At 32.8% G+C, this 16,467-nt stretch overlaps 2 protein-coding genes across 2 annotated transcripts in view; both read left to right on the plus strand.

Annotated features, from left to right (window-relative positions):
* LOC117118862 (lateral signaling target protein 2 homolog) overlaps positions 1-1,092 on the plus strand; it is an 18,037-nt gene extending 16,945 nt beyond the window's left edge. The window contains exon 7 of the mRNA XM_033263605.1: positions 165-1,092. Coding sequence (XP_033119496.1) covers positions 165-281 — 117 coding nt within the window. The 3' untranslated portion in view covers positions 282-1,092. The remainder of the gene's footprint in view (positions 1-164) is intronic.
* A 15,173-nt stretch (positions 1,093-16,265) lies between these two features.
* LOC117118843 (SH3 and PX domain-containing protein 2A-like) overlaps positions 16,266-16,467 on the plus strand; it is a 38,556-nt gene continuing 38,354 nt past the window's right edge. The window contains exon 1 of the mRNA XM_033263561.1: positions 16,266-16,389. Coding sequence (XP_033119452.1) covers positions 16,360-16,389 — 30 coding nt within the window. The 5' untranslated portion in view covers positions 16,266-16,359. The remainder of the gene's footprint in view (positions 16,390-16,467) is intronic.

Below are 16,467 nucleotides of genomic sequence, written 5' to 3' on the forward strand. Positions count from 1 at the left end.
ATTCTTAGGAATGTCTAAATTCAGTTAAACTAGCAATTCCATATTATATTTATAAATCTTTATAACATTATACAAAAATTAGATTTTTCTTAAAAATTGAAATTTTGCCGGGAATGGGGCTTTAAATGATTTAGGTATTGACAATATTTTATGTTTATTTCCAGATTTTTTGTGCTAGATGCTCAGCCAACTCGGTGCCACTACCACGCTACGGTCAAAGAAAAGCGGTGCGTGTGTGCAACCGTTGTTACATGTTCCATGTTACGCCATTCCAGCAATAAAGAGATTGCCTGGCTTGAGAGCAGTGGTATTGTTCAGTCGGAAACACGGTCACAAAAAACCTGTAATATAGTTCTAAAGTATTTATTTATATAATGCCTTATTGCTTTTATAAACCTGTCTTAACGTTGCTGTACAATATAATTGCATGAGCACATGGAATGGTATGGTTACTAAAGAATTATTTATTATATAAAAAAAAATATCACAGGAGTATTTATTATGCACATACAAAAGTACATTATGCGATATATATCGAGGAGGTACCGTATATACTCACGTATAAGACGAGGCCTAAAATAGCAAATTACGATAAAAAACAGCGGTTGTCTTATACGCACAACATACAAATTTTAGATTTATTAAATCACATGAATTAGCTACTGCAATGAAGCTACTAAATGTTAGTATGAATGAACGCAATTTTAAATACGGGGAAATAAGGTTTTTGATGAACATTTAAAAACTCATAAATTTTTGAAGATCAGCCTTGCATTTGGCTCTGTTTTTAGCCAGCTAGATGCAATACCAAGACCATAAACAGCAGAAAAAAGTGGGAATTCCTACGATGAAACAGGGCGATTTCTTATAAGCCAGACATACAAAAATCGTCCAAAAATCTTATATGAGTATATACGGTATATTATCAGTGTTTGTATTTGTCCATTTTTTGTCTGTTCCAAAGTATGCAAGTGGCAATTAATGGCATATATTAATTAATATTAATTGTTGTGATATTTTAAATTATTATTGTTTTATTTATGATTACCTTATATTCAGATCATTGTTTTATACCAAATATATTATAATGATATCCACAATATTAAAAAAAAAAAAAAAGTGGCAAAATTTTAAGTTTAATTTCATATTTATTAATTAAGTATGGAGTCAATTTATTTTATTAATATTTTATTTTATTTTTTCCACAATCTTATTAGCAATCATATTTATTAAATAAGTATGGAGTCAATTTATTTTATTATTATTTTATTTTTTATTTTTTCTACAATCTTATTAACAATCATTATTATAAATGATGTTTTTAATTAAGGCAATATCTTTTCTTCATAAAAACAAATATAAGTTAATCATATTTATGATATAATATATTAAAAATCAGCTTTCTGAATTGTAGATTAATATAAATAATGTAGTAGTGTAGTATGCCAAATACAACATTGAGATATTACTTGTGTAATATGTACATACTGTAGTAACTATTTATTTCTTGCATATTTGTATTTTACATCTCTAACAGTGAGAATTCAGTTCAGAAGTGTCTGCCTGCATGCCTTAAATTTGAATAATTATCAGATAAATTTGTTAGATAGATTTATCAGATCAAACTTTGTGTACACTGGCATGGCTTACAGATGTACAGTATTATCACCTGAAAATGACAAAAAATCATGAAAAATAATTCTGAAATTAACTTGCTCATTTTGCAGTTACATACCAATTATTAACTGAAGCATAGAAATGACTGAATTTTAAATATGTGTACCCTGATTCTTATACTGGATAGTAATAATAAAACACATTCAGTGACTGGAAGTGTTTCTATCATTTTTTGCTGTAAAATTGTCGGTAAACATTTTTTAAGTATGCTAATTTCTATGTAATTTTATGTTAGGCATACATCAAAATGTGCATGTTAATTTCAAAAATGGTTTTACGTTTTTTTTGGTATTTTGCATGGGGACAATACATCTTTAAGATATGGTTTGGCTGTTGGGTTGCCAAAAAGAAAGGCTTTGGATGAGAAAAAGTTGATCAACATCAAATTATTTCCAAATTTAAGTATATATTGGCTTTGGTGTTGCCATAGTACTGTTGTAAATTTCTACACCATATTTGATGCAATACGATTTATTTATTGATAAAATATAATACTGATGATAATAATATTAATAGAATAGTTATGGTGTATGCGATTATGTGAGCCTTTGTACTTAAACATGACCCAGAAAAGATATGTCCCAGTTTTATTCTATAAATATTTGGAGTATTTTTATAGATTATTTAAGTATGTTTAATGGTAAGATGTCATCTCCTTTAAAAAAGGATATAAATAGACAAAGTGAGCCCAAGAGCTTTCCTGGAGGGGGTATGTGTGTGGTACGATTCAGAATTAAACATGTAATATGAGTACGTAGACAGTGAAGGTTTAGATATGAGTAAACATACCAGTATACTGTATATAATTTAGATATATAATATATGTAACTGTTGGTTTGGCATACTTGTATGTAACTATACAGTAATGTATTCCACTGAGATTCAGCCATTGTTACACACATCATTAATATAATACTTATTGTCAACTCGCCATCCAAACCTTCATATATATATATATTATTCTTTGCATAGACCCTTAAATTGGCTGATTGATTTTTATAGGCGTCTGTGAATCAAAAACTGGTTTGATTTGATCTGTGTCTCGTTTGTGGTTTGATAACTTAATTTATCATTAAAATGAAATATTCAAAGTTTTAATGAATGTCTAAGGGGTTTTTCCCAGATAGTAAACCTTATGTATAGTTACATTCTAATCGTTACTGAGCACAAATTAGTGAAATCTAGGAAAAACTCCTTAACAATTCAATTGAAGAAATGAATTAAACATTCAAAATGATCAAAATCTGTTATAAACGTGCAAAAAGAATAATAAGGAATAGTAAAATAACAGGTGATGGATTATGACTATAACCTGACTTTTATTATAATATTTATAATTGGGCTCAAATGTGGGTTGCCATATAATCCAAATAGATCATTCTCTTTTATGTGCAAACCACGATCTCTTTCACTAGAGCATGTTTCAGCACAAACCTGCATAGCAAAGACAGGAAGTAGTTTGGGTATTACACTAGTGGGAAATCCCCTTTTCTTTTTCTTTTTTTTTATGCTCAGAGTGATTATGTACTTTTAACCACTCTGGCTTTAGTTTTCATCCAAAGGAAACAAGCAAAAATTACAATTGGATTTGTTAAATTTGTTGATTTCCATATTTTGGCAGAAAAAAAAAAGTCAATTTATTACTTGAAAATGTATAGTGTATACAAATCTTCTTCATGTAATACCAATAAAAATTACTTTCCCCCCCCCCCCCCCAAAAAAAAACCGTCATGTAGTTAAAAATTACCTTATTTTGCAAATTAGTGACCATCAACTGACTTCGCTGATCCCATCAGCACCCCTATTTGAATCTTGTATGTAGGGTCATAATAAAGGACATTGACAGATTTTAGTGTTTATGATAGAGATTCCATTAACAGTTCATAGGGTCATGAAAAGGAAAACAATTGGCAGGTCATAGACCAAGGGTCATGATAGCAGAAAGCTTTGGTTGGTTGTCGTGGATGACAGGGTCATGATAGAAACATGTACGCCAAAGACAAGCACTTTAAATGTCATTTCCCAGAATTCCAGGTTACAAAACCTTGAGTGCAGTAGTGCACTTTAAATATACATTTCTTTGTTTTTAAGGTAATTGTTATTGTTTGTAAAGTAGCCAATGTAGTTTGATGCAAACTTTAAAGAAAAGGAAATTATATATTATAATACTATGGTTTTTGTATATATTGTTTGTGTGATTATTTTATGGTATATAATATAGGCCTTATCTATAGCCATCTGACAATGTGTGGAACTTAGGGGTATGGTAATATTCCATTCTCAAACGACTTTATATTACCATTTAATGTGAGCAAAGTTCTTTAAATCTGACATTTCAGCTTATTCAGAGCAAATTGGTTACAAAGGGAATTTGTCAGCTGTTGTAGAGCTAGGTACACGTTGCACCTGTCAGTCATCATCCGACGCACAATTCCTACAGGAAATGCACATGCGAAGAAGGTGCATGCAACATCTAGTTTTTAAGAGGCATTCCGCTCATGTCTGCCATCAATAATCATCAGATGGTGTTGCGTTGTCAGACGTTCATAGAGAGCGGAGTTGGGTTTGTTGGCCGACAGTCGTATGAGGCATCATACAGCGCGATGTGTGCCCGGCTTATATAAACTTAACCTGCTTACACTACTCTGGTTTTCTTTTGACATTTCTATTATTTTCATGTATTTGCATCCCGCACGTTTCTCTAAACCACATACTGCGGCATAATAAAACAGGCTTTCTTTAGGGAATTCAAAGCTATTCTCAGGCACTTTGTGCTTTCGACATCTGCTAAATACAGTCTTCTTTTATGTTCCTTGCAGTAAAATATGTACCAATAAAAATGATGAACTTTGACACATTTTCTGTTTAAAACAATTAACATTTTTCCAGTAACATGTACTTGATTCCTTGTGCTTCCCTTGGGCTAATAAGTGGTAATACTATCTCAATGTACCAGCAAATACTTAAATGTAAGTATGTACAATAATGTATATAATGTATAATAATGTTTGGTTATCCTTTGTAATTGATGTTGCATAGTGTATTATGTACCATGATATTATATGGTCTTGTATAAGTTTGAGTACAATTTCGCATGATATACTGTATTGGTTGTTAATGTCAAAATATGCGGATAACATTGTACCTACCAATGGTATTTCTTTGACAGCTACAGTAAATGTGTAACAATATGGTATAAAAAAAATACCCCTCATTATAACACACTGTCTTTACCAGGTTAACCACTATGGTAAAAATAACCATGTTAACACAGTGTCTTCACCATATGAATTGTTATTATAAAGCATAAAGACACCTTGGTGGTATATAAAGACTTACCATGGTTACACGGTGTCTACCATGTTCAGATTTATGCTACATATGTAAGTTATACCAACATAGTCAAATGGTATGGCTGTACCAGAACCCATTTATAATTAGTGCCCTATAAAAACATTATTACTCCTTGCAACATGGTATAGTACAATAAGATCTACCAACAATGCCGTAGTCAGGATTTTCAAACAGTGCGGGACAATATCAGTGTGGACCCACTTTACGTGTAAATTCAAACAATGTGGGCCGATTTTACGCAAAAATATGAAAAATCTGGACCCATTTTCTTAAATGTTGCCCATTTTAAGCTAAATATGAGAAATCTGGACCCATTCTTCGTGGACCCATTAGAAAACTTTTGGGACTGTCCCAATAGCTGGCTACGGCATTGTCTACCGAACTGTACCATGGTGCCAGGGGTTACCAACATTCCACCCATACGATGTGCCGAATAATATTGTTGAGTTTGTTTAAATTATTTATCTGTTTAACCAAAAGCATGTAAATACAAGAGTGACCGAGTAGGCTAAATTTCTCCTGGCTGCAACACCTCTCAAAACTTGTGATTTAAGGGATACCAGCTGCCATTGATTATATGGTTTATCCAATGGAGAGATTCGAACCTGCATATTCTGTGGCCTCCAAATGGTTATGTTTTAGATCCTTATTATTTCAGTAACCATAGTAATTTGATATGATGTTAGCTATACTTAACTCATTCTGAAATGTACTGATGTTTTTGCCTCATGGGGATGACAGTGGCGGATCCAGGAATTCGAGATAGAGGGGGCCCAGGAAGGGATTTCCACAGACGGAGGGTCTAGACAACCTTAGCCCCACCATGGTTGGAGCTGAGGCAAGAAAATATATTTTGGCACCTTGAAAGGCTAGAAATTGCACTCTCAGACCTAAATTAAATTACAATTTTCATTTTTTTTTTTAATCCACCACTGAATGAGGATGATGATGATAACGATAGTAATGTAAATTATGGAACATTTATTTAAAATCTGATCGAATTTAATATTATTCACTAAATAGACTGGTTAGTAAGCATTATGTATTTTAAGTACTGTAGGTAGGTATTGAGTTTTTAATATACTGATGTTTTGTGACAAACCAAACATAACTGCATAAGTGTCTAACGCACATGTGTTATACAGTTGTGTTCGAAGACAATTGTGTTTTAAGCAACATGTGTCCTAAGACAGCTGCCTTATATTATGACACATGTGTTATGCTAATTTTCTAAAGCACCTGCGTTTTTACTTTACAGTCTACACACACACAATGTTTACCAATAATTATGCATTGCATTTGTATTTAAGTTGAGATTTTACTGAAATTTAAATTGAAATATTCGATGTAGTAATGTAATGATGTAGTGATATAATTTCTTTTCTTTTTTGTTTTTAAAATTAACATTTAAACCAGATCAACTTGTTAATATCACGTTTTGTTGTAAATGAGATCTGGTGAATAGTATTGATGTTTGTTTCAAACAGTAGTTTGCTTTCTTGTATTTGACCTTGGATGAAACAAAGTTAAATTTTAATATTTTAATTAAAATAGTGCAATTGAGCTTGAACAGCTGTTGTTGAGTGATATTTTTTGTGTTTTTATAAGAAATCACATCATGACATTGAAGACACAATACACTGTCTGCCAAAAAACAAATAAATAAAAAATCTAATTAAAATGTAGAATAGCTGTTAAAATGATCAAATAAGTCATTAACTTCCAAGCAGAAACAGTTAAAATATTTAATCATTTTTTACATCTTACTACAAAAATGTTCAAATACCAGCCAATTTAAGTGTTCATGCAAAAGATTAAAGAAAAGATAGGTATATTATTTGACTGGTAACGGGGAAAATTTGTTCTTATTAGAATGTTTAATTGTAATGTAATTACTTGTACAAATTAAGCAATTCAAATATGGAATTGATTTGTTTTTTTAGCTCATGACATCAGTGCATCTTTAAGAGTGAGATTTATTATATTATATTTCTGGAACCTGTACAGTACCGGATGACAGTTCTCCCATCTCAGTTATGCTTTTTATGAGACTGGATACGAAGGGACCTGCAAAATATTATTACGTAGTAGACCGACCAGGTCCATGGACCGACATTATTACGTACGTATGTGATAGGTATAATGTACGTACAGTAGGTGGTGCTTTATTGTGTGCTACATAAGCACGTTATTGTTATTAAAATGGTCTTGATCTTTTAAGAATTTGTTTCTGATGCCTACGAATTTAATTATTATCTGTTTTTTCAGGCAGGTATTATGATTGCTGTCGGACTAAACCCTACGTAAATGTAGAGACTTAAAGGTTTAACGTATCCAGTGATGACGGTATGCCTGCTAAAACCCAAGATCAACATTGCAGTCTTGTACTACCATAAATAACTGTAATGTTTGCAGTATTTTATCCTTTTTGTTTATGATTCAATCTTTCCTTTTCTATAAAGTATATGTAAATTTTATTTAAACACTTTGAAATGTACGTGTGTATATTAAGTAAAAATGGATGAACAACTTACATGAGTTATTGCCGATTTCAATATAAATATCTGATTTTGTAAATCGCGAGTAGTGGATATTTGCTGTTAAGCCTACTTTTAATACTCTGATATAAATACTGTTATTTGATGGCACAATGTATATATACCTTTTTATTTATTTTATTATGTACTATTTATTCATTTGCTTATGTATCTGCTTAGAGACCTTGTTTATTTGTGCCTCATAAATCCACGTATTATTATTATTATTATTATTATTATTTATTTATTTTTATTAATATTAATATTATTAATATTTCCTTGAACTTACCCTTGTGCATAACATAAAATTAAGGAATTGCCCATACACTACCAGCGTATTGTTCTATTTTTTCCTTGAACCTGCCCTTGAACATAACAGAATATAAAGGAATTGTTCATAACTACCTACGTATTGTTCCATTTTTTCCTTGAACTTAACTTTAAACATAATCGAAAATAAAGGCTGCGTATTATTCGGTATTTCTTACATAAATATTCAACATTAATGTCCTAGATGTGTTGCAACCCTCTTCACGGGCCTGCCCTCATCATTATATTGTAAGTAAAACGCTTAAAACTACACTAGAAAAGAATAAGTATAAAATATCCTCGCTAACCCTGAACTCCTTTAATTTACTAAGAATAAATAGACGATGGTTACCTTTTTTTGGTTAGATACTTTGTGTATTGGTGTCCAACAAAAGAACCCCTTCTTGGGGAATCTGTAGCGCCGCCGCTGCCAAGGGTAACAAAAGATATTTGACTACAGTACCTAGGCATTCCGTCTACGTGCAATGCGTTTTATTCCAAAATAAAGATGTCTTTCATAATCCAAAAACTGAGATTTGCCCAGTGGCGTAATGACGAGTTGTGGGGGCCGGGGGTGGGTCCCATGGAAGTTCAGTATAAATTATTCGCTAACCTAAGACCATTATGAATATTAATGCTGAAAAAACTGCATTAATGCTGGGGGCGGATGCAGTGGGTGGGGCTGCAGACTGTGCGATTGCACCCACTTAAATTGTATTAAAAATGATTGTATTATATTGTTAACATAAATTATTGGTAAGATTTTGAAGGTATGAGAGTGCAATTTCCGGCGCCCAGAAGTCCATATTCTTAAAATTTTCGCCCAACGTGGCCGCTTGGCCTGAGGTGGTGTGGACTCTCATGCACCTATGGGCGCAGATCAAGGGGGAAGTGGACACGCAATTACATAGGCCTAAGTCAAGAAGATGTTATAAAATTGTTGAAATAAACTGCATTAATGACCCAGGTTTTAACGAAAGAGCGCTGTCACAGCCAGAGTACTTTTTATTTTATAGCAACATACCAGTATCCTTGCCCACAAACATCTGAATTAGGCCTACCTATAATCATAGAGAAAATAGAACTATTTTCTCTATGCTATAATACACGACTCGAGTGCGTGTGCTTTTATAATAATTTGAGAAGTATGACAAGCAGCGTGCAAAGATAAGATTGGTTTTCGGCACATGAAGTAGGTAAAGTAAATACATCAAAGACAATTAAGTTTTATTTACTATGGTACATCACAGCAATTAATTAGATCAATGATGATGATTTTTACTATATAAGAGTGTCAAATCCGGCAATCTAAGGGTACGTCGTAGTATTTCCCCAAATTTTACCACCTCAAACAAACCCAGCTACAGTGGGGCTGAGATTGGTGTGACTCACGATTTTGAAGTAGGTAAAGTATATACATCAAATACAATTTTTTTAAGTTTTATTTTCTATAGTACCGGTACTGTTACATCAAACACATTCATTAGATCTTTATGGTTGTCGAAAATACGGTAGTTGATAAAAGATCATGAGAATTTGTTAGCGCTTCATTTTGACTATATAATGGTGATGTGGTGATGATGCTGAATTTACTATTTAAAAGTGTCATTTCCGGCCATCTAGAGGTACTATTTCCTAAAATGATGAGGCCTCCCGACTTTGAAATTGGTCAAATAAATTAAATATATCAAAGAAAGTGTTTCTTTATTTTTATTTTCTATGGTACATCACTCATATTGATTAGATCTCTGTGGTTGCCGAAAATCCCTGAAAAAAAGATCACGATTCACGAGCAATTTGTTGGCGCTACATTTAGACTACCGTATATCATGATGATGTGATATCTTGATAAAGTGTCAATACCGGCCATCTACAGATACTATTTCCTCAAATTTCCACACCTCAGCCTGAACATGGTTGGGCTGATGTGGAATTGGACTCAACGGTTTTGAACTATGTAAGTAAATACATCAAAAGACAATTTTTTAAAGTTTTATTTTATATGGTACATCGTATATATTAATTATGTCTCTGTGGTTGCCGAAAATCGCTGATAAAAGATCATGAGAATTTGTTGCCGTTTAATTTTGACTACATTGAGTGGCTATTAAATCGTAGAATCAACTTTCATTTTCACACACTCAAGTGCTTCTTTGGACTGGGGTCCCTGGTAATTCTCCCTCTGAGATCGCATTGGTGTTACGCCTCTGAGTTAGCCTATACCTTACGTCTACATTAAACTATCTCATTTGGCACTACACTCTCCACGGAGGTACACAAATAGAAGGAGAAAAACCCAACCTAAGTCCCATGACTGTACAGTATTCATCTAAACCAATCTAGTCAATCTATATTAAATTTTCAGTTTCATTTCTAGAAGTAGGATGGAAGTACGTTTCGTTTTAAGAATAGCCACATGATTTTCTGCAAGTAAGTGGAATATAGTAGCTCATATCGGAATTTGTCTGTTGGTTTCGTTAAGGTAGGCCTATGTCATTGTTGTATATTCATCTAACTACATTCATAAATTAACTTATTCACCTTATAACTTTTGTCGAATTGATTACTCTAAAATAGATCTAACTGGGTTGCCACATAATGCAAATAAACTAGTTGCTTGATGGTTTTCGTATAGGCCTATTTTTTTTTTTAACCTATTTGCAGTCTTCCCTTAGCAATCGATAGCTCTTCTCAAAAAGGACGAATTCAATTTACACTTCGAGTTTACGTGTTATAGGCTTCAGCCTTTTAAGCCTTACCAATAGCTAAAATGCCAAGTTCGGCCAAGTACCTAGGTGCATTGGTCGATAGAAGGTTGAGGGCATGTTATTACTCAGTGTCAATCCAGCTTATTTTCTATTGAATTGCAAAAGGGCAACTTTAGAACACAGTCGACTTTTAAAAGTTTCCCATTTGGCGTTCAATAGAGCTCTAAAAATATAAACTGATGCCGCAAGCATTCTGATAAAAGTGTCACCAACATCTCCAGTTGGAGACCGAGCATAGTAGATCCAAGGGTTGGGCAGCCGACCCCCCCCCCCCCCCCCCCCTCTCTCCCTAAAAAATAAATAAATAAATAATTAAAAATTATAACCAATTTGGAGAAAAAAAAAGAAAATTATATTCAAATTTATGTGTTCTTAAAACTAATAAGGCAGTTGGATCAGATAATTTATCAGGAAAAATATTGAAATATTGTAACAAACAATTAGCACCTATCCTATGTAAACTACCGGTATTTAACTGGTCGTTAAATTCATCACAAGTACCAACATCGTGGAAAAATTCTATCATATCACCTATAAAGAAAATAAGTAAACCTAAAGTACTTAATGATTATAGGCCAATTGCACTTACACAAAATTAATTATTGCTAAATGTTTTGAGAAACTAGTGAAAGATCTATTAATTAAGGAAACCAAACAATTTACTGATGTCTTTCAGTTTGCTTATTGCAGTAAAAAGGGAGTAGAAGATGCTGTGTCATGTCTTTTACACCCAATATATGAGTCACTAGACAGGCCCAAACGCTATGCTAGGACGTTGTTTATTGACTTCTCCTCAGCATTTTATACTATTAAGCCTAATCTGCTGTTAAATAAACTTATCGGTATGAATGTCCATCCCTATTTATGTTTATGGATTCAGGACTTCCTAAAGAATCGAACACAGTGTGTAAGAATAGGCAATGTTCTATCTAATGTTATAACTTCCAATACTGGTGCACCACAGGGTTGTGTGTTATCACCCTTACTTTTTGCATTATATACCAGCGACCTTAGAAGTACATCAAACTCATGTCATATAATCAAGTTTGCTGATGACACATGTCTAACAGGTATTATAAAAGATAATGATGAGAGGGCTTACAGACAGGAAGTTGATAACTTAGTAAACTGGTGCAATAACAATTCCTTGATTATATATGTAAGTAAAACAAAGGAAATTGTATTTGATTTCAGGAAAAATAGTACTCAAAAATCACCTTTAAATATAAATAACACTGATGTTTGTACTACTAGTGAATATAAGTAGTTAGGAGTATGGATTGATGATAAATTGTTTTGGGCAACTAACACTGAAAAATTGTATAAAAAAGCTAACCAAAACTCTTACTTCTTAAGGAAACTGAGATGTTTTAATGTCGGCCGTGATACATTGTTTCTTTTCACCAGGCCATGATCCAGTCGACTATGTCATTCTGCTGTATCATATAGTGCAATAGCCTAACAAAGAAAAATGCTGGTAAATTACATAAGATCATAAAGTTAGCTAGTTAGATAATTGGTTTGGATGTCCTAGAAATGGAAAATATTTATTTTGAAATCATTAGCAGGAAATTTAAGTGTATATTAGATGACAACACACACCCTCTAAGTAAATATATCAACTTCAGTAAATCAGGTCGCATTATTCCCTCATTAAAGAAAACCTCTCGTCATAACAACTCATTTCTCCCTTCTGCAATCCGATTGAACAATGCGAGTCATAAGAGATAGCTGCAATCTATAAGTGTATATACAGTAGTTGATTCTATGCTTATGTATCTTATTTCATATTTTTCTATATTTACTAATGAATTGTATCTTTATTTTAACACCTTTTATCTATTTATATTTCTGTATATGGTGTACTGCTTCTTAACCTTGGAAAGAGAATTTCATGTGAACTTTTACGTGACAATAAAGAGAAACTTGAACTTGAACTTGTCATGTCCAGCCATGAGATGAGGTGCCAAATTATCATAATTATCTTACCACCCTCACAGCCCTAACCTTGGTGGGGTTAAGGTGGTACTGACCATGGAGGTATAAATATATATTTTATACCTCCATGTACTGACATAGTTATCGAACGTCTCGCATCGTCCGGGACGGTCCCGAATTTCAAGGTGATTTTGAATGAAACACGCATTTTGCAGAAACAAATCCTTGTCACGCATGTGCGATAACGATTTATCACAAAATCAGGGTGGGGGGGGGGACCGAAAAGTCCACTGATTAAGCTCAGATAAGATAGTATAATACCATGGAGGTATATTTTTATACCTCCATGATAATACATACTCCAAGTATCGAAATGCAAGCCATCGTGTCGGGATTCAATATTTCGACATTAATTATGTCATCATCAGGAATTGAAAATAGGCCTATTCAAATTAGATATCCCCAATTACTAGCCAATAGATTTTTTTTAATGGTTCGAGTGGGAATCGACCTCCAGATTATCTAGCCAGATGGAAACTACAATATTACGCATGGTTATGGTGTCAAAAGTAAAGAAAAACCTAAATATTCAAAATAAATGTTATTAATAAATATTTTATGTTCTTATTAAATATTCAAAATACTTATTATGAATGAATATTGTTTCAAGTCCGATTTATTTTTTTAAATCATGTTAAAAAATAGATTATAAAAATATTCAAATTAGATATCCCGAATTACTAGCCAATATGAAAGTTTAAAAAAAAATGGTTCGTGTGGGAATCGAACACACGACCTCCAGATTATCTAGCCAGATGGAAGTTACTACAAATGCTATTAAGATATTAGTTTGCCTCAGGAAATATCATAGGAGTGATTATTTACACTACCTGATGTGTTAACGTACCGAATACTCAGTACGTCCCCATATACTAGCCAATAATCATCAATTCTGATGATGACATAATTAATGTCGAAATATTGAATCCCGACACGATGGCGTGCATTTCGATACTTGGAGTCAACTGGTATAGTTACTCACGCATTTAAAATCTCTCAGGTTGGTAACTATGTACTGACTCCCCCCCCCCCTATTTGTAAAAGTCCTTCTGTGCCCCCTCTATTTCGAATTCCCAGATTCGCCACTGGCCATGCAATATACATACACTTAAATATATATTTATACTATATGTCTATTATATATATATGCTATATGCATACAGACTTTAAAATAATATGAAATTATTAAAAATTATTAGACAAAAAAAAATTAAAAGCAGAAAAATTCAGATGATTGCACAACCTACCTACCAAACTACTAGACAGCATTATGCGCATCATCTGCACCTGCTGCCTAAAAAATCGATGAGTTTTGACCCTGCATGATCCATTTTCCTATCCTTATTTGTCTCAGACCCTGGGCTTTCACCATTCGCCTTCATACTGACCATTGAGATCTGAGGCTGCGTTTTCGGTACGGATTTCACTTTTTTCTTACTTTTTACACTGGACAGATCACCAGCCAATATATAAATACGGTACTAGTCGCATACACCGTACTACATTATGAGAAAACGGGGTTTTAAGTCAATAAAATTAGGGATAAAAACTCGGAAGCCACAAAATTACGGACGTACCGGTATTCAAACAAACCATGGAGGTATAAAACTGAATTAGTCTATTTTCAGCCCCGGGCGGAACTCGTTTCTATTATTAGGCCTAATTGGGCCATTTGGGTGACATAGTTACAATAAGCATTTAAGTGTGAACAAGTAGAATATATAATAACTACTGTAATCTGGAATTACTAAATATGACGTCAGTATGCAGGACGTGTAACCTGAATAAATAATAATGGCTTAACTACGATTAGTTGTTAAATAGATGCAAGATTTACATGACGAGTTGACAATGATAATTGTATTACACTTTTGATTCACCTTGTAACATATGCTACGTGTAAACATAATATCTATAAGTATATGTGTCGTGTACCGAAAGTATAACAATTAAAAAACATGTCACTTTAGAAAAGAAAATTTAAAGGAGTACCGGGTATATTATTTTCAGGGTGACAGTCCGTATGAACTTGGCTTTGAACTTTTTGCAGTAGCGAATCCAGGGTTGGCAAAAATGGCGTAGGACCTACTTTTCTGTTGACTATAGTATTATGTTCGTTTCAAATGTATAAACGCTAACAAAGAAAAATAAAAACACCCACTAATAATAACATTGTGTTAGGCCCAGTCATACTAATTTATACTAATTACCGTCAACAACAACGCTTGTTGACGGTTGATTACGGTAATTAGTATAGTATGACTGAGCCTACTTAAACTACTGAAAATTACTCTGAAATTGTGATAACAAGTTAAAAATAGTTAAAAACGAAATGAATTATAACAAAAACTAAGAAGTCTAAACGTTATATTGGATTGAAATATGCATTTATAACGGTAAATGATAGCTATTCTAGCACAAGTTGTTCAAACCGATTTTGTAAATAATTTGGAAGTGATATTGTTTCCGGATTTTATTCAGGATAAGGTCCCCCCCCCCATCGCCACTCGATCAAGGGACATTAGAATATTAATCGAAAAAAAAATATTACCTAGGCCTAATGTTTCATAATTATTATTCATTCATTCATTCATTTATTCAGAATAACCTCCAACAAGGAGAAGCAAAGAAATACAATCAAAACAATGCAATTGAATTAAAAACGAGCTTGAATAATTAGAAACAGGCATAAAATTCGGACATAACACTCACTAAACATAAGCATGGTTCACGTCGAACTTTTATCTAGATATATATCCACTTAACTAGTTAAAAGTTCGACGTGAACCACTCAATTATAGCTAGATAAAGGAGTTAAGTCACTTAAGTTAAGTGACTTAACTTTACTAGAATAACGGTAAATTAACTTGCTTAAACACATTAAAAATACATTTACAGAATTAATTACAAGAAACAAGGAAATCACATTTCAAATAGGCCGACATTATGTAATAGCGTATATAAATAAGTAATAGGCTTAAGAAGGATAGAAGCTGAGAATTACTCATATTGAACAAGATACAACCCTAAAGTTGTTTTCAGGAAACCATGGAATATACCTTAAGTGTTTTTAAACACCACTCCGAACTCGGCTAGCTTGTGCTTGTAGTCATATATTTCTTCTAAAAAGCAATTCATATAGAATTCACTAAGATGCATAATGATTGATTATACACTGTTAATATTTGAACAGGTAACTGCATTTCTTTTGTACTTTAAACAACTTGGGCTTCCTTCAATCTTTTGATGTTTTTGATAATAATAATAATAATAATGATAATAATAATAATAATAATAATAATAATAAAAACAACAACAACAATAATAATAACAATAATAGTACCAATAATATTCATATATGATAAAAATAATAATAATATAAAGAACGAAAAAATAAATTGGGTTTATGCAAATTTTGTAAAGGAATGCCTTGTTGTATTTAGCAAAACTATTCAATCTCAAATTCTAAAGAGGCTACCAATATCGTAAAATCGTTTAATAGATCAAACAATTGGGAATATGACATCTTAGCGTCACAGTGCGCAGTTGACCAATAAATATGTCTTAAATCTATTTTAAACGCATTCAGCTTCAGTCAGATGTTAAATCCTGGTTGATGTGAACAGCGTCAGCGCATCTGATCATTGGACGCCTGAGTGAAGTTGAATGGAAGATTCAAAGAGAGAGTGAATCACCACACCACGTTAGGCTATCGGATGTACAACATGGAGTGCTCAAAGAGACAGGTATGTGCTTATGTTTTATTTAAAACATCTTTAGGCAGGATAACATATACAGGCGAGATCTTACCGCTGTTTTACAAT

Source organism: Anneissia japonica, unplaced genomic scaffold (genome assembly GCF_011630105.1).
Source record: "Anneissia japonica isolate Jap-2015-1 unplaced genomic scaffold, ASM1163010v1 scaffold737_len1565949_cov176, whole genome shotgun sequence".
NCBI classification, from domain to species: Eukaryota; Metazoa; Echinodermata; class Crinoidea; order Comatulida; family Comatulidae; genus Anneissia; species Anneissia japonica.